The following is an 18,072-nucleotide window of genomic DNA, read 5'->3' on the forward strand; positions in this document are numbered from 1 at the left end:
TCCAGCACCACGCTAATCTAAACTCTAAATACAATAGGTGTCCAGTGGGATTTTGAGGATTCAGCTCTTTAAAATGCCAAGTACAGGTGCAGAAAACAGTCAAGGTGGCTAATGGAAAGCTGGCTTTTATATCAAAATGAGTTTTCTAATGCAAACGTCATACAAAACCCTAGCAAGACCCCGCTTGGAGCACTGTGGGCAGATCTGGGCACCACACCTTAGGAAGGATAAATAGGCCTTGGAGGGAATGATGCCTCTAGATGATATCAGCACTTCATGGGTTAACTTATGAGGAAAGATTAGACAAATTAGGCCTTTATTTTCCAGAACTTCAAAGGTTAAGGGTGATCTAACTGAGTGTTTTTATGATATCAACAGGGAATGACAGAGTAGATGACGACAGACGAAGCCCAATGGTTGAAGATTCTAGAACCAGGGGCATAATCTGAGAATTCGGAGCGATGTTAGAAAGCTCTTCTGTGCACAAAGAGTAATGGAGATTTGGAATTCTCTTTCACAAATGGCAGTCAATGCTAATTCGTGTTAAATTTAAAAATGGGACAGACAAACTTTTATCAAGTGTTACAGGCCAAAGCAGGCAGACAAAATTAGGCTATAGACTCATCATTTTATTTGAACGGTGGAGCAGATCTGAGGGGTCGAATGGCCTAGACAAGTCCCTACATTCCTAATGGCAATTAAGGATGGGTAACAATTGAAGGCCTTGCCAGTGTTAGACACATCGTGCAGAAAAAAAAAGGCAAAACATCCAAATGTCTGAGCTGTTTTTGGTTGCTGTGGCCATGATGTGCTAACCTTTAAAGATTTGTTCATGGAACATGGGTGTCATTGGCTAGACCAGTGTTTATTGCCCATCATTAATTACTCAGAGGGGGGTTAAAGGTCAACCATGTTGCTGTGGATCTGGAGTCACATGTAGGCCAGACCAGGTAAGGACAGCAGATTTCCTTCCCTCAAAGGCATTAGTGAACCAGACAGATTGAAAACAATTGAAAATTGTTGTCTTGATCACAATAGCTGAGATTACTCTTAGATTCTAGAATTATCAATGGATTGAATTTAAATTCCACCAGCTGCTTGGGGGGGGGGGGCGGAGGCAGGGCAGGGAGTTTGAATCCACATCCCTCAATAATACTGGGGGCCTCTCGATGGCCAATCCATGACGATACCACAAGGCCATTACGCCTCCTTTTAGTTTCGGTTAAAGCCACATTGTAAAGGTGATTGCGGGCCCGGACTCCACTTTACCCTCTCTGCTGCTGGCCCCTGTGGCCCAGGAAGTCCAACTTCTCCTCTTAGGCCCGGCTGTCCAGAGATACCAACAGGCCCTTGCTGTCCCGGAGGACCCGGAGGTCCTGGAAAACCAGAATCACCCTGAAAAGATTAAAAAACAAATCTTGTTCTTCACTTAGAAATGAGAAAAGATCCAACAATGTCATTATAAATCATTTACTTCCAAGAGCCAGGGAACCTCAGTGTTTTTGTACATTTAAACTGGACATAGATACCTTTCTGATTATCAATGATGTAGAGGGTTATGGGGTTAGTTATCTTTATTCGATTGTGGGATTTGGACATCACCCGCATTTATTGCCCAGAGGTGACCACCTGAAGATCTCATCATCATAGAACAGAATCCCTACTGTGTGGAAACAGGCCCTTTGGCCCAACAAGTCCACACTGACCCTCTGAAGAGTAACCCACCCAGACCCATTCCCCTACATTTACCATGACTACTGCACCTAGCCTACAAGTCCCCGAACACTGTGGGTGACTTAGCATGGAAAGTTAACCTAACCTGCACATCATTGGACTGTGGGAGGAAACCGGAGCACCCGGAGGAAATCCACGAGAAGAATGTGCAAACCCCACTCAGACAGTTGCCTGAGGCTGCAATTGAACCCAGGTACCCAGCACTGTGAGGCAGCAGAACTAGCCACTGAGCCACATGGAGTCACATGTAGGCCAGACTGGGTAAGGGTGGCAGAAATCCTTTCCTTAGGGGCATTAGTGAACCAGATGGGTTTTTACAGCAATTAACAGTCAACATTAGAGGTGCACTTAGTTTCAGATTTTAAATAAAATATATAAAATTCAAATACCACCTCTTGCTTATGGTGGGATTTGAACCCAGCCCCCAGAACATCAAGCAGAGCTTTTTGGATTACTAGTCCAAAGACATCATACTGTGGGCAGAAGGCATTGAAATATTCAATCAATTGTGATTGTATTCAATTATGATGAGGTTGATGGGCTGAATGGCCTACTCCAGTTTTCTTTGTAACATTAATAATCCACAGCCAAAGTTACTCAGTCCCCCTTATTCCTTAATAGGGATTAAACTTCAGTATGGGCTGTAATAGTAATCTGCAGGATTGGCCGGTGAAGGATGACTCTGTTCAAAATAAACAGCAGGTCATTTAGGAGTGAGATGGGGATGAATTTCTTCACCCAAAGGGTCATGGAGTCTTGGAATTCTCTATCTCAGAGTTTGGCAGCTTGGTGACTATATTCAAAAATCATTTCTACAGATTTCTACATATTGAAGACATCTGGGGATATGAGTTTGGCAATGGGGTAGATGAGCCATGATCTAGTTGGATGGTGGAACAGGCTTGATGGGCTGAATGGCTTCCTCCTACTCCTATGGAAGTGCTTTTCCTGTCCTGGAGGTAGTAAGAGAGGTGGCAAGAAAGGGAAATAGTGGGACATTTTTGCCCTGGATGGAAACTCACCCCTGCCATGTCACCTCTGCTGGACAAGAAGGTCCATTGGTGAGTTTCTCAATTCACTGGCAACGAAGATCATTTGGCGATCGATTCATGGCCACTAAAGGAACTAAACTCTTCACAACCCCAATCACCTGCTGCTCTGGCTAGAGAGGAAGATGGACATTTGCTTGAGTTGGGAACCATAGCAACCTGATAACTGGGCTGTGATGCTGCCTAGAACTGCCCCATTCTGGGTGCAACTGGAGACAACGATGGGGAATCTCTCAGAGACCACCCCTCTCTATTGCCTCACATCCTTCTGAGACCCCCCCTTCTCCCTTCCACCCAGCAGGGAGGTGAATGAAGCTGGAGCCCATTGAGTAAGCCTTGATACTCACTCTTGTTCACCTATCAGCTCCTAATGAGAGGATTAGTAGGTGATCCAGTGAGGAGAAAGTGAGGACTGCAGATGCTGGAGATCAGAGTCGAGAGTGTGGTGCTGGAAAAGCACAGCAGGTCAGGCAGCATCAGAGGAGCAGGAGAATCAACATTTCGGGCAAGAGCCCTTCATCAGGTGGTCCAGTGAGTTCTCTCACTGATTGGTGCTGGTCACCACAGAACACACTCGCCCCCCCACCCCATCCTTCGGAAATAAACCAGAAAAGGTGGAACGGTGGCTCAGTGGTTAGCACTGCTGCCTCACAGCACCAGGGACCTGGGTTCGATTCTGCCCTCAGGCGACTGTGTGGAGTTTGCACATTCTCCCTGGTTTCCTCCCACAGCCCAAAGATGTGCAGTTTAGGGTGGATTGGCCACAGGAATTTTCCATTGTGTCCAGGGGATGTGCAGGTTGGGTGATTACCTGTGGGAAATGAAGGGTTACAGAGGTTGGGTGGGTCTGAGTGGGATGCCCTTTGGAGGACTGTGTGGATTTGTACAGCCCATTGGCTTGTTCCCACACTGCAGAGATTCTGTTATTTCATATTCCTGGTTTCAAAAAATAATTAAAATTATCGATAAACCCACTGCAGAATGAAACACTTTCCCATAAACATTTGTATCAGCCTTCAGAAAATAAGCTAAAGGTTGTTCTGATTTAATGTGGATTTTGTTAAATGCAAATTTGCTGTAACACGATTGACAGAGTGGGGACACTGTTTCTAAAATGCAAAACTTTTAAAACGTGTGTTAGTTGGAATGTTGTTACAGAGGAACCTCAATGATCCGAACAACACAGGCGGGGAGCATTTTGTTTAGGTAACCAAATGTTCGGATAATCGAATGCCAGATAACACAGGTTAGTCAGGCATCGGGACCTTGTGATCTTGTCCGGATAATCCGAAATTCCGGTAATCGACGTTCCTCTGTGTGTCGCCAACACTCTAAGCGCTGATTCGAAAGCATGATTTTTCTATCAAGCGAGGCGGCACAAGAAAGCAACTATCGTGTTATAGAAGTACTGCCTGTATCCAGAACCCGCTGAGATATGGGCAGCTGAAGGAAATATAGGAGCATTGGCTCTGCGTGAGATTCAAGTGTTCACAGGTAAAATACTCAAAAGCTGATTCATGCAGTTTTAAAAATTTTAACACGCACTATTTATGGCTGTTATTTTACGAAGGAGAACAAAATAATCAGATAAAAGGGACTTAGCTCCTTGTTCACAAAGAAGGTCTGTAATAATTATCTGAACATGACGTTCACCTTCAGTCCTGGAGGTCCAGCCTGCCCAGCTGGGCCTGGTTGTCCGACTCCTGCCACACCCTGGGGGTGAGAAAAATCAGAGACAGGTTGAGGAATGTTGGTGTCAAGAACCTTCACTTAAAAATTATCCCGAGCTTCCTGTTGTCTGCCACTTCAGCACACCGCCACATTCACATGCCAACGTCTCAGTCTGAGGCTTGCTGCAGTGTTCCAGTGAGACTCAACACCAGACTGGGGGGTGGGGGGGTGGTGGGGCAGGGTGGCACCACCTCACCATCTGCTTAGGTGCCTCACAGCCTTCAGGACTCAACATCTAGTGTAACAATTTCACAGCACAAACACCTTCCTTCCTGCTTGTTATCCACTACTCCGACCTAGGCCCTGGCAACAAAACCAGAAATTGCTGGAATAAGTCAGCAGGTCTGGCAGTGTCTGTGGAGAGAAATCAGAGTTAATGTTTTGGGTTGAGTGACCCTTCCTCAGAACTGATGGTAGCTAGGAAAATGTTGGTTTTTATGCAGAAGATAGGGTGTGGGGGAGAAGAGGGTAAGGAGTAAACGATAGATGGGGATAGAGCCTAAAGAGAGAGAAGAATAGTTGGACAGACAAAGGAGTGGATAACAATCAGGCTGGGAGGGTAAATAGCTGTTAAGAGGGATTGTTAGTGGATAACAATGGGGTGTGTGTAATAGCAGACTACATGATAACAAGTTGAGAGGGTGGTGCTGGAAAAAACACAACAGGTCAGGCTGCATCCGAGGAGCAGGAGAATTGATGTTTCGGGCATAAGCCCAGATACAGGCACTGTCTTGTTAGCTCTCACCATGGTGAATGTCAGTATCCCTTCGCGTGGAACATCAGCTTCCTACTCAGCTACTCCTACTGAGATCAGGGCAGAGATTTCCGAAGCTTCTTGGCCTGGTGAAGGTTACAGGCATTTGTATGTTTTTTCTTTTGAATTCATTCAGGGGATGAGGGCATCACTGGTTAGGCAGTGCTTATTGCCTGTCCCTAATTACCCAGATCGCAGTTTGCTGTGGGTCTGGAGTCACATGTAGGCCAGACCAGGTAAGGATGACAGTTTCCTTCCCTGAAGGACATTAGTGACCCAGATGGGTTTTTCCCAACAGTTGGCAATGGATTCATGGTCATCATTAGATTCAAATTCCAGATTTTTAAAAATTGAATTCAAATTCTGCCTTCTGCCATGGCAGGATTTGAACTCCCATCCCCAGAATGTTACCTGGGTCACTGGATTGATTGTCCAGTGATAATTCCATGTGGCTCTCACCTCCCCAATAAAGTGAAGTACGGTGTACACTGTTGGTCACTTTATTGAAGGAAGGATGTCTACGTGGCAGAGGAAGGTTCAATTGGGACATTCAAGAGGGCATTGGATGAGTATTTGGGTCGAAATAATGTGCAAGAGTATGGAGAAACAGCGGGAGACTGGCACCAGATAGTGATGCTCTGTTGAAGAGCCAGTGCAAGCACAATGGGCTGAATGGCCTCTTTCTGCACTATAACAGTTCTGGGACTCAGTTCAGAACAGGTTCACCAGGCTAAAGCCTGGATTAAGTGTGTTAGATTAGGAGGAAGGATTGGACAGGTGAGGCTTGTATCTACTGGAGTTTAGAAGAGTAAAAGGAGCCTGAGAGATGAAAGGTCCTGAGAGTTCAACGCTGGCCGGATGTGGAGTGGGTCCACCCATTAAAAACTGAAATGAGGTAATTTTTCTTTTCTCAGAGGGTTGTGAGTCCTTGAAATTGTCTTCTTGAATATTTTTGAGGTAGAGATGCTCGTTAAAAGAGGGAGCGAGAGGTTATTGGGGTACTGGGGGATGTGGATTCGGGGTTATTGGGTATGGGGGGGATGTGGATTCGGGGTTACCGGAGTTCGGGGGAATGTGGATTCGGGGTTCAGGGGAATGTGGATTCGGGGTTATCAGGGTACGGGGAATGTGGATTCGGGGTTATCAGGGTACGGGGAATGTGGATTTGGGGTTCAGGGGAATGTGGATTCGGGGTCATCGAGGTATGGGAGAGAATGTGGATTTGGGGTTATTGGGATACGGGGGAATGTGGGTTTGGAGGATATCAGGCTGGGAGATGTGGATTCGGGGGATATCGGGGTTCGGGGGAATGTGGATTTGGGGTAAAACCAGATGAGACCTGATCTCATTGAACAGCAGAGCAGTTTGAGAGGTGGAATGGTCTACTCCCATTACTAAGTTGTCAGTTTCTCTTCACAGATAATCTTTAATATGGAATGGTTCACTGAAGTGTTTAGGTTTACTGTGAGGTTTGTTCCGAGATGGAAACAATGAGGAGCAGGTACATAGTGGCTCAGTGGTTAGCACTGCCACTTCACAGCGCCAGGGACCCGGGTTCAATTCCAACCTCAGGCGACTGTCTGTGTGGAGCTTGCATATTCTCCCCACATCTGTGCGGGTTTCCTCCAGATGCTCTAGTTTCCTCCCGCAGTCCAAATATGTGCAGGTTTGCTTGTTTGGCCATGAGAAATTGCCCTGTAGTGCTGAGGGATGTGCAGGCTGGGTGGGTTAGACATGGGAAATGTAGGGTTACTGGTAGAGGGGTGTGTCTGGATGGGATGCTCTTTGGAAGGCTGAAATGGACTCGATAGGCCTACTCCCACATTGTAGGGATTCTATTATCCTGGTGACATAGAGGTCAGGGTTAATTGCAGCCAATGCTAGTAGTCAACAAGGTGCCCTGGAACTTGCTCAACCACCTTTGGGTCTAGACAGGAAGATCTCAGACAGACGCAAAGTGGTGTTCTCCTTCTGGTCTTTGCCTCCCCGGAGGGAAAGCAGGAAAGTCTTTACAACTACAAAAGTGTCGAGGGTTCAAAGGTGGGGGGAGTGTGGCCACAATCAGATAGCCTACGAGCTCAGTGAATAGCACAGCAGGCTGGAGGGGCCGAGTGGGCTACCTGTGTGTTGGTATTGTCATGGGTAAGGGGGTGGTGTCAATTCTGCATTATGGTAGGATAGGACACTGCTGGCAGAATGGCTGCTCTTTTCCTGCCCTTCTGTTCAGGATGACCTTCTTCCCAGTACACGCCTTGGTGACGGAGTTGTCCCCCGCATTCATCAACTCAGAGGTGACATTTTTAGGATGGGGGGGGGTAGCAGATTGAAAACCGAGATGAGGATGGTGGATCTGTGGGATTCACTCCTCTACATGGCAGTGGATGCTGGGACATTGCGTAAATTTAAGGAGGAGATAGAGAGACTTTTAATTGGGAATGGGTTGAAGGGTTATGGAGAATGGGCAAGCAAGTGGAGAGGAGATTAGCCATGATCATATTGCATGGTGGAGCAGGCTGGAGGGGCTGAACGGCCTTCTCCTGCTCCTATTCCTTATATGCAGCTAAGGCAAAACATTCCATTTCAATATTTTTGTGTTATTGTTAAGAAAGTCCAGTCAACCATACTTCGTTTTTTGAACCTGATCACCCCACAGTAAAGAAACACTGGCACTACAATTCCACTTTTTATCATCTTCCCAAGTGTTTTCTAACCAATGAAGTACATTTAGAAAGGAAGTGTTGTTGTAATCTCAAAACCTGCAGCAGTCATGTGAATGCAGTAAGCTCCCTGAAGCAGGAATGTGACAATACTGTAGATAATCTGCTTTTAGTGATGTTGATTGAAGAATAAATATTGGCCAGGAGATGTATCTGCTCCTCGTGATTCTGATATAACGACAAAACAAACAGCAACCACTCACCTTATCTCCTTTAACTCCAGGCAACCCTCTCAAACCCTGCATTAAAACAATTAGTATTAAAATATATTAAAAACAGTAGGTTTTACTATTTTATTTTTCTCATTTATTCATAAGATTTTGTACCTAGGACAACATGGTCAGTTGCAACTTTGTAAACTTTTCACATTTGAGTACATGTGGCAATAAACCAAATTCCGATTCTAATTCTTTTCCAAAGTTTCTGTCTGTCCTATGCAGTGGATTTCCAAATAGTTGATTGGTCAGACAGGGCTTTAATATTGACGAAAAATGACATTTTGCCGAAGGTTTTGGTCTTGCATTCATCAGGACATTTTGCAAGAATACCAAGAAAGGGGCAAAGCAATCTTTACACTGAATATAATGTGTATATAGTCATACAGAACAAAGACAGAAGTTACTGGAAAAGCTCAGCAGGTCTGCCAGCATCTGTGAGGAGAAATCAGAGTTAATGGTTTGGATCCAGTGACCCTTCCTCAGAACACCAGACTCGAAATGTTAACTCTGATTTCTCTTCACAGATACTGCCAGACTTGCTGAGCTTTTCCAGCAACTTCTGCTTTTGTTTCTGATTGACAGCATCCACAGTTCTTTCGATTCCCAAACAGAACAAATGTTGATTTTGCCCTCCAGTGGTGAGCACAAAGCTTCAGGGAAAAGTGTCTGTTTTTAGCAACATGTTTCCTTCTAGACCTTTCTCAAATCTCCAGAGATAATTGTGAATCCACTACATTCTGATCAGATGTAAGACAGCTGAGCTGTTAATGCACCATAACTCCTGCTGAAGTCAGCACTGTTTTTGACAACTTATTTTCTATAGCTGGGTCCACTGCTTTCCTTCATTTATATAAATAAGTTAGATATGAACGTAGGAGGTATATAATTAGCAGGTTTGCAGATGACACCAAAATTGGAGGTGTGGTGGACAGCGAAGAAGGTTACCTCAGATTTTAACAGGATCTTGATCAAATGGGCCAATGGGCTGAGGAGTGGCAGATGGAGTTTAATTTAGATAAATGCGAGGTGCTGCATTTTGGAAAGACAGGGTAAGGTCCTAGGGAGTGTTGCTGAACAAAGAGATGTTGGAGTGTAGATTCATAGCTCCTTGAAAATGGAGTCACAGGTAGATAGGATAGTGAAGAAGGCATTTGGTATGCTTTCGTTTATAGGTCAGAGTATTGAATACGGGAGTTGGGAGGTCATGTTGCAGCTGTACAGGACATTGGTTAGGCCACTGTTGAAATATTGCGTGCAATTCTGGTCTCCCTCCAGGAAGGATGTTGCGAAACTTGAAAAGATTCAGAAAAGATTTACAAGGATGTTGCCAGGGTTAGAGGATTTGAGCCATAGGGAAAGGCTGAACAGGCTGGAGCTGTTTTCCCTGGAGCATTAGAAGCTGAGGGGTGATCTTATAGAGGTTTCTAAAATCATGAGGGGCATTAATAATGTATATAGACATGGTCTTTTCCGTGGGGGGAGGGGGGGAATCCAGAACTTGAGAGCATAGATTTAGGGTGAGGGGAAAAATTTAAAACAGATCTAAGGGGAAACTTTTTCACACAGAGGGTGGTGCGTGAATGGAATAAGCTGCCAGAGGAAGTGGTGGAGGCTGGTACAATTACAACATTTAAAAGGCATCTGGATGGGTACATGAATAGGAAGGGTTTAGAGGGATATGGGCCAAGTGCTGGCAAATGGGACTGAATTAATTTAGGATAGCTAGTCTGCATGGACCAGTTGGACTGATGGGTCTGTTTCCGTGCTATACATCTCTATGACAGTACTGCAAAGGAACAGGCCCTTCGGCCCATAATGTTGTGCAGAACATGGCGCCAAATTAACCTAATCCCTTCTGCCTGCTCTTGGTCCATATCCCTTCATTCCTTGCATATCCATGGGCTTACCTCAAGTCTCTTAAACACCACTATCGTATCTGCCTCCACCACCACCTCTGGCAGTGCGTTCCAGACCCCTACCACTCTCTGTGTCAAAAACTTGCCCCTTACATTTTTGAATTTTCCCTCCTCACCTTTAAAGGGATGCCCCCGAGTATTAGAATATGTCACACCAGACCATGGATCATCTCAATTACCACCTCGCTCTAGTATGTTAAGAGTTCTGCAACAAATTGGGTCTCTTACTTATCAATAAAAGGGTCAGTTCCTGCTCCTGCCTACTTATCATCAAATGTTAATTCCACTCGAGAGATTGAAAGAGGCGGAATATACTTACATCTTGCCCTGGCTCTCCTGGCTCACCCTGTGAACCCTAGAATGAGACAAAACTAGTTTAAACTGTGAGCAAAATCACCAGCCGAAGTGGGCAAACAAATGAAATTCTTTATTTAGTTCAACACAGAGCACAACATCGTCAATGGAGCTGGAGACGCACAGCAGGACAGAGAGCATCTGAGGATCAGGATTTAGGGTGAAACCTTTGCAGCTCCTGTCAAAGGGTTTTGGCCCGAAACATTGACTTTCTTGCCCCTCAGATGCTGTCTGACCTGCTGTGTTCTTCCAGCTCCACATCTGTTGACTCTGGATTCCAGTATCTGTAGTCCTTACCATCTCCGAGAGCACACCAGCCCTGCTTCATTATAGAATCCCTACAGTGTCAAAGCAGGCCATTCGGCCCGTCAACTCTCAAAGGGACATCCTTCCCAGGCTCACCCTCCCACCCAATCCCTGTAACTCATGGCTAATCCATCTAGACTGTACATTTCAATGTGGCCAGTTCACCAAATTTGTATATCTTTGGACTGTGGGAGGAAACCAGAGCACCCAGAGGAGACCCACACAGACACAGGGAGAATGTGCAAACTCTACACAGACAGTAGCCCAAGGCTGGAATTGAATCCGGGACCCTGGTGCTGTGGGGCAGTAGTGCTAAGCACCGTGCCACCTGCCACCCATTAGCTGCTCAGAGCCAACTAAACAATTCTGTGGTATTTCACAAGAAAGCAACTGGACCACCAAGCAGGTTTTAGATTAGATTACTTACTGTGTGGAAACAGGCCCAACAAGTCCACACCGACCCGCCGAAGCGCAACCCACCCATACCCCTACATTTACTCCTAATCTAGGACTACAGGCAATTTAGCATGGCCAATTCACCTGACCTGCACATCTTGGACTGTGGGAGGAAACTGGAACACTCGGAGGAAACCCACGCAGACACGGGGAGAACGTGCAAACTCCACACAGTCAGTCGCCTGAGGCAGGAATTGAACCTGGGTCTCTAGCGTTGTGAGGCAGCAGTGCTAACCACTGTGCCACCATGCTGCCAAAAAGGTGTGAAGGTAAAGTTGTCACTTTTTAAATGAGCCACAAGGAGTGAGGGGGGGACTGGTGGTGGTTTAACCTGAGGTTCACCACGCCTCTGGTGAGGGGGGAGGTTGGGAAAATTGTCTCTCATAGTGACCTCAGTCAGTATCAGGAATTAAACCCATGGTATTGGCAAAACTCTGCACTGCATAGCAGCTCTCCAGCCAACTGAGCTAACCAGCCACCCCTCCCCCACCCAAGCCTTCTCCCAGGCAGTGGTTTGGGGAGTGGGCGGGGGTTCCGGTGAGAAGGGACTGACGCTGGAGTGACTTCTAAACAGTTTGGGGCAATTCTCAGCTTTGCCCATGGGGATGTAATCATACCCCTTGCTCTCGCCCCATTCCCATCCGGCCAGGCACCTCATTGATGCTAAATCAACACTGACAAACCAAGGAAATCATGAGCAGTATGAGCAGCTGGCTACTTGCCAGGAACGCCCTCGTTAGTTGCTGATGAAGACAAAAATCGACCAAAGTTTCAACTTGCCCTGTTGCAAAGTTGACAGGGCCAGAGGGGTGAGGTACAAATAAAGGATCAGAACATGTTGGAAAAAGTCAAGATTAGAGTGGTGCTGGAAAAGCACAGCAGGTCAGGCATCCAAACAGCAGGAAAATCAACATTTCGGACAAAAGCCCTTCATCAGGAATCTGGATCAGGAATCTGGATCAGGAACATCAGGAACAGGATGGAAAGATTCGGGTGCCACTCCCAGATGGTGTTAAATGGGGTGTGCAGTCAGCTGACTATGTGGAATTCTGTTCAATCCACAATATACAATTTTCTTTCCATCTAATTCCAACAGATGGGCAAAACAGAGGCTAGTCGTGAAATTAGCTCTCAAATCCAAGCCTGACCATTTTATTAAAATCTGAAATAAAAACAGAAATTGCTGGAGAAACTTAGCAGGGTCTGGAAGCTTCTGTGCATAGGAACAGGGTTTGAGTCCGATATGATTCTTGAACTCAAAAGACTCATAACATCAGCTTCGTTTCTCTCTCCACAGGTGCTGCCAAACCTGCTGAGTTTCTCCAGCGCTTTCCACTTAATATTTTCCTGTCCGTTTTGCACTGATTAGCCAGAGTCAAACATTGCTCCCTCCTGATCAATGACCTTCAGCACAGAGTGCTGCTGGTTTTCTTATTGAGAGGGTGACCGGGCGGAAAATTATGTCCAAAGTTTTCTATCAGACGTTTGTTTACCAGAACGAGGAAAACGGATTGGCCGTTTCGGACTGAGATAAGGAGAAATTTCTTCGTTCAGGGTGTAGGGAGCCAGTGGAATTCTCTGCATTTGGAGGCCAAAACATTGAATGTTTTCAAGGAGGAATTCGACAAAGTTTTCACTGGAATTTACAAGAACGAGGGGGCGATCTCACAGAAACGTGACACAATCCTGATGGGACTGGGCAGGCTAGAGGCGGGAAGAATGTTTCCCGATGTTGGGCAAGTCCAGAACTAGGAGTCACAGTCAAGGAATAAGACGTAGGGAAGTCATTCAGGACTGAGGTGAGGAAGAATTTCTTCCCTCAGAGATTTGTGAACCTGTGGAATTCTCTCCCACAGGAAGCCGTTGGGGCCAGTTCATTAGATACATTTAAAAGGGGGTTGGAAGTGGTCCTTGGAGCTAAAGGGATCAAGGGGAGAGGGCAAGAATGGGATACTGAGATTGCATGATTGTAACTGAATGGTGGGGCAGAGGGGCTGAATGGCCTACTCCCATTGTTGTGAGAATTTGGGATTGTGAGTTTTTGCATTCTTGTAAAGTGTTTACAAACTGATCCAGTGCATAGTAGATTATCGCCTTGGCCTCCATACCTTCTCTCCTTTTGCACCGTCCATGCCTCTGTCTCCTTTCATACCCTGTGGGCAAGATAAACAAAACACACGGTCATCCCTTTTAACACACCGCTCCCTTCCTGCAACGTTTGAATCACAATCCCCGAGCCTGCACTGTACCTTCACGCTACATGTCAGCGATGGAGCTGTGATGGAAATCCCCATGCTGAAGGTGGTGGTATCGTGATAAATTCACAGGGCTGGTAACCCAGGCTAACATCCTAAAGGCTCTTGTGCAACACTGATAGGTATCCTGGCCCAGAGGTAGAGACACTACGTTCAAGTCTCACCTGCCCCACAGGAGTGAAATAACATCTGAATTTGGAAAATATCTACAAGCTGACTCCTGAATAACAATCATAAAGTTCCACCCTCATTTTGACCACAACCCTTACAGAGCACAACGAGGTCATTTGGCCCGTTAAATCTGCACTGAGCCTCTGAAGATCCTCCCCCCTTACCCTACCCCTGTAACCCCTCTTTTCCCATGGTTAATCCACCTAGTCTACACATCCCTGAACACTGTAGACAATTTCCCATGGCCAATCCGTCACACCTGCACCTCTTTGGACTGTGGGGGGAAACCGGAGCACCCAGAGGAAACCCATGCAGACACGGGGAGAATGTGCAAACTCCAGACAGTCGTCTGAAGCTGGAATCAAACCAGTGAGGCATCAGGAATAACCACTGAGCCTTGAACCTACTCCAATACAGTCCGGGATCTGTGCAAAAAGGACATAGGTATGTTGCTGTGTAAAACAAAGTCTTGACAGAAAAGGAAAGTTGCAGGGATCTGGGATGGAGCTGGAGAAGTGGGATTACTCGTTCAATGGAGAAGGAACAGGTCCCATGGGCTCTTTCTGTGCAGCGCTGTTTGAAGAGCCGGCTGCTTGGTGACCTCTCACTTAGAGTCAACAGAGCCGTACAGCATGAAAATGAACACCTCAGTCCAGCTCACCCATGCCGACCAGATATCCTAAATTAATCTAGTCCCATTTGCCAGCACTTGGCCCATATCCCTCCAAACCCTATGTATTTATATACCCATACAGATGCCTTTTAAATGTTGATATTTTACCAGTCTCCACCACTTCCGCTGGCTGCTCATTCCATATACACACCACCCCTTAGGTCTCTTGTAAATTTTTCCCCTCTCACCTTAAACCTATGTGCTCTAGTTCTGGACTCCCCCACTCCAGGGCAAAAACCTTGTCTATTTACCCTATCCATGACCCTTATAAACCTCTGTAAGGTCACCCCTCAGCCTCCGATGCTCCAGGGAAAATAGCCCCAGCCTGTTCAACCTCTCCCTTTAGCTCAAATCCTCCAACCCTGGCAACATCTTTGTAAATCTTTTCTGAACCCTTTCAAGTTTCACAACATCCTTGAAGGATACAGCCATCACATCAGTCTCCAATATTGTGGAAGGTCAGCATGTGCTGAAATTGAAAGCTGACAATCATTAGAAACGAGATTAGAGTGGTGCTGGAAAAGCACAGCAGATCAGGCAGCATCCAAGGAGCAGGAAAATTGACATTTCGGGATCATTCTTGATGAAGGGATTTTGCCCAAAACATCGATTTTACTGCTCCTCGGATGCTGCCTGACCTGCTGTGCTTTTCCAGCACCACTCTAATCTCCAGTACACACTTTAGATTAGATTACTTACAGTGTGGAAACAGGCCCTTCGGCCCAACAAGTCCACACTGACCCGGCGAAGTGCAACCCATCCATTCCCCTACATTTACCCCTTCCACCTAACACTACGGGCAATTTGCCTAACCTGCACATTTTTTTTTGGATTGTGGGAGGAAACCCATACAGACACGGGGAGAATGTGCAAACTCCACACAGAGAGTCGCCTGAGGCAGGAATTGAACCCGGGTCTCTAGCGCTGTGAGGCAGCACTGCTAACCACTGTGCCACCCTTCTGCTTAATCATTAGAAATGACCAATTGGAAAGTGTCTGACCTTGATCCAAGGCCAGCTGGACTGAAATCCTTGCTGGCCACTTTATTTCCCAGGCATCGTATCGACTAAGCTCTGGGGGGTGGGGGTGGCATGTGTGTGACTTATGCCAATGACAAGGACGTGATCAAAGGGTCGCTGAAGACCCTGCCACAGGATGGTGTAGCAAGAGGGTCAGTTTGTAAAGATGGGAGCCTGTTGACTTCAAAAGAAATCTAGAAGGACTGAGGAACAACAGGGCCTTTCAATTGTTGGGTGTTGTTCACCTCACAAGGGTAACGAGGGATGGGCAATAAACGGTGGCCCAGCCACAGCCCTTGATTGAATAAAACAAAACCGCTCGACTACTGCCATCCGGCCTTATACTTTTACCCATTCTATCATGGGTCTCTGGCAAGATGCCCTTCAGTAACTGCCCTTGAATTGGATATCTTGCCATCTTAGAGGGAGGTTAAGAGTCCACCACATTGTCGTGGATTTGGAGTCACAATTGTATATTTGCTGTCACCGTCCTCTTCCCTGGTCAGAATCTATGACCCACTTGGTTTTAAGTTCTCGAGAGGAAATCCACATGGCAATCTAATGAGAAGGAACCCTTGTCTTAAACAAGATGTAGTTCATTGAATTATATCAATGAGGCAGATGTTACAATGGAGTGCGAGGTGATGTTACTGGGAACAATAAGGGAGAGCTTCATTTGCAGCTGTAGTGGTTGGAACGCAGGCCAGGCCAAATCCATCGAGTAGGAGATCCCTGATTGGGGTTGTTAACTAGGGGACAATCAGGGAGCCTTGGCTCACAGATATAAACAGGAGTGCCAAAGCCTCCTCATTCTAGGGACTGACTTTGGATGAGCTAGTCATAGTCCATATACTGCGCATGCGTAAATAAAAAGTGACTTGGTGATGGGATGCCTACCTTCTTGGAAGTCTTTTGTAGGCCTTACTCCCTTAAAGTGCAAAGCTATTGCCTCACCTGAGTTATAGAATCCCAACATTGCAGAAAGAGGCCATTTGGCCCATTCAACTCACCTAGCCTGCAGTGAATTGTAGTAAAAAACCATCTAGTTCATGAATGTCCAGCAGAAGAACTCTGTTGTCCTTACCTGCTCTGGTCTACATGTGACTCCAGACCCACACCAATGGGTTTGGTTCTGAACTGCCCTCTGAAATGGCTAAGAAAACTGTTTAGTTCAATGTTAATGTCAATGAGGCAACAAAGGATGCCCATGCCAACGATGCCCACTGCCCATGAAACAATGCATTTTTGAAGATATTCTCCAGAAGTTGTCCCGACTCCAGAGACACAGTCACTACTCTACCTTCATTGTGTCTCTGAGGGAGCTGTATTCTAGCTGATTTCTCAGCACAGAACAGCGATGTGCTCAGTGAAGGGGAAACACCAACTTACCGCGTCTCCTTTGAGTCCTCTCTGCCCTGTGCCTCCGGGCAATGTCAATCCAGACTCTCCCTGAGAAAAAGGTACAGCACACAGTGAGGCAACGCATCCCCTCTCTGATTAAAACCCCTGACCCAAATCAAAGTCAGCATCACACACTTTGATTCCATTTTTCAGTTATTTGGGGTTTAATGTCATAAAAGATCAACTTATTCTCCTCTCTGCCTTTCATGAGAGATCGGAGTTATGATGTTGCAATGTTTTCTTGCATCATCAGGACACTGGTGTTCATATTGTTAAATGGGGAAACTGTACTAATAATTGAGCTCAGGTTAATTAACTGTGTTGCGATCCAATTTCAACCACCAACATGATCAATTTGGTTTGTAGACCTCTATGCAGGACAACAGTGCTAGCTCAGTTGGGCAGACAGCGTTTAAGAAACATATGAGGACTCTGGGTCTATACTCAATAGAGTTTTGAAGGATAAGAGGGGATCTAATTGAAACATCCAGAATAGTGTGGACAGAGTAGATGTTGGGAAGATGTTTCCATTGGTAGGAGAGACTGGGACCCGAGGACACCCGAAGGGAGACCTGTCAAAAGGATAAGGAGAAACTTCTTCAGCCAGAGAGTGGAGAACCTATGGAATTCACTGCCACAGAAGGCTGTGGAGGCCAGGCCATCGAGTATATTTAAGACTGAGGTAGATGGTCAAGGGGATCAAGGGTTATGGGGAGAAAGTAGGGGAATGGGATTGAGAAACTTATCAGCCATGATTGAATGGCAGAGCAGACTCGATGGGCTGACTGGCCTAACTTCTGCTCCTATGTCTTACGGTCTTTTGCATAGCTACTTTGCGATGAATAGTGAAACTCAGAGTGTGGGTTCAGTCCCTGCAGCAGCTAAGGTTACCATGGAGGTCCCACTTTCACAAAATTATTCCTCATCCGAGGTGGTGCTGACCCACAGGTTAAACCATTTCCAGCTGTACCTTGCTTAATGAGAATCTGGTACCTTTAATTCAGAGCTGTTTTTGTCATTATCAGGAAATGAGCTCTATTTGTTGAAAACGCACATTCTTCAATGAATGACAGAGAAAGGAATTACTAATCTACGACGATGCAACTTAAACTACCCCTTTGAAAGTCATAATGTACGAAAACACGTAAACATTCATGAATAAAACAGACAGTTTGATACATATATTCTGGATGAAAAAGATGTAGACAGGGGAAACAAAATTCTACATCATAAAGGTAGATTAAGCATCTCTCAAAATGCCTTTGATTTTAGCAATGATCACATGCCGGTGTTGTAGTGATATTTATAGCTCAATTTG

The 18,072-nt window shown here is 46.0% G+C and overlaps 1 protein-coding gene across 1 annotated transcript in view; it reads right to left on the reverse strand.

The window, feature by feature from the left end:
- The window catches only part of col7a1 (collagen, type VII, alpha 1), a 363,650-nt gene that overhangs the window by 45,769 nt on the left and 299,809 nt on the right, over positions 1–18,072 (reverse strand). The window contains exons 93-98 of the mRNA XM_060835829.1: positions 16,743–16,802; positions 13,344–13,388; positions 10,439–10,474; positions 8,189–8,224; positions 4,437–4,496; positions 1,270–1,395 (exon numbers count right to left, since the gene is read on the reverse strand). Of these exons, the coding sequence (XP_060691812.1) occupies positions 1,270–1,395; positions 4,437–4,496; positions 8,189–8,224; positions 10,439–10,474; positions 13,344–13,388; positions 16,743–16,802 (363 nt within the window). The remainder of the gene's footprint in view (positions 1–1,269; positions 1,396–4,436; positions 4,497–8,188; positions 8,225–10,438; positions 10,475–13,343; positions 13,389–16,742; positions 16,803–18,072) is intronic.

The sequence above is a fragment of the Hemiscyllium ocellatum genome, chromosome 14 (assembly GCF_020745735.1).
Source record: "Hemiscyllium ocellatum isolate sHemOce1 chromosome 14, sHemOce1.pat.X.cur, whole genome shotgun sequence".
Taxonomy (NCBI): Eukaryota; Metazoa; Chordata; class Chondrichthyes; order Orectolobiformes; family Hemiscylliidae; genus Hemiscyllium; species Hemiscyllium ocellatum.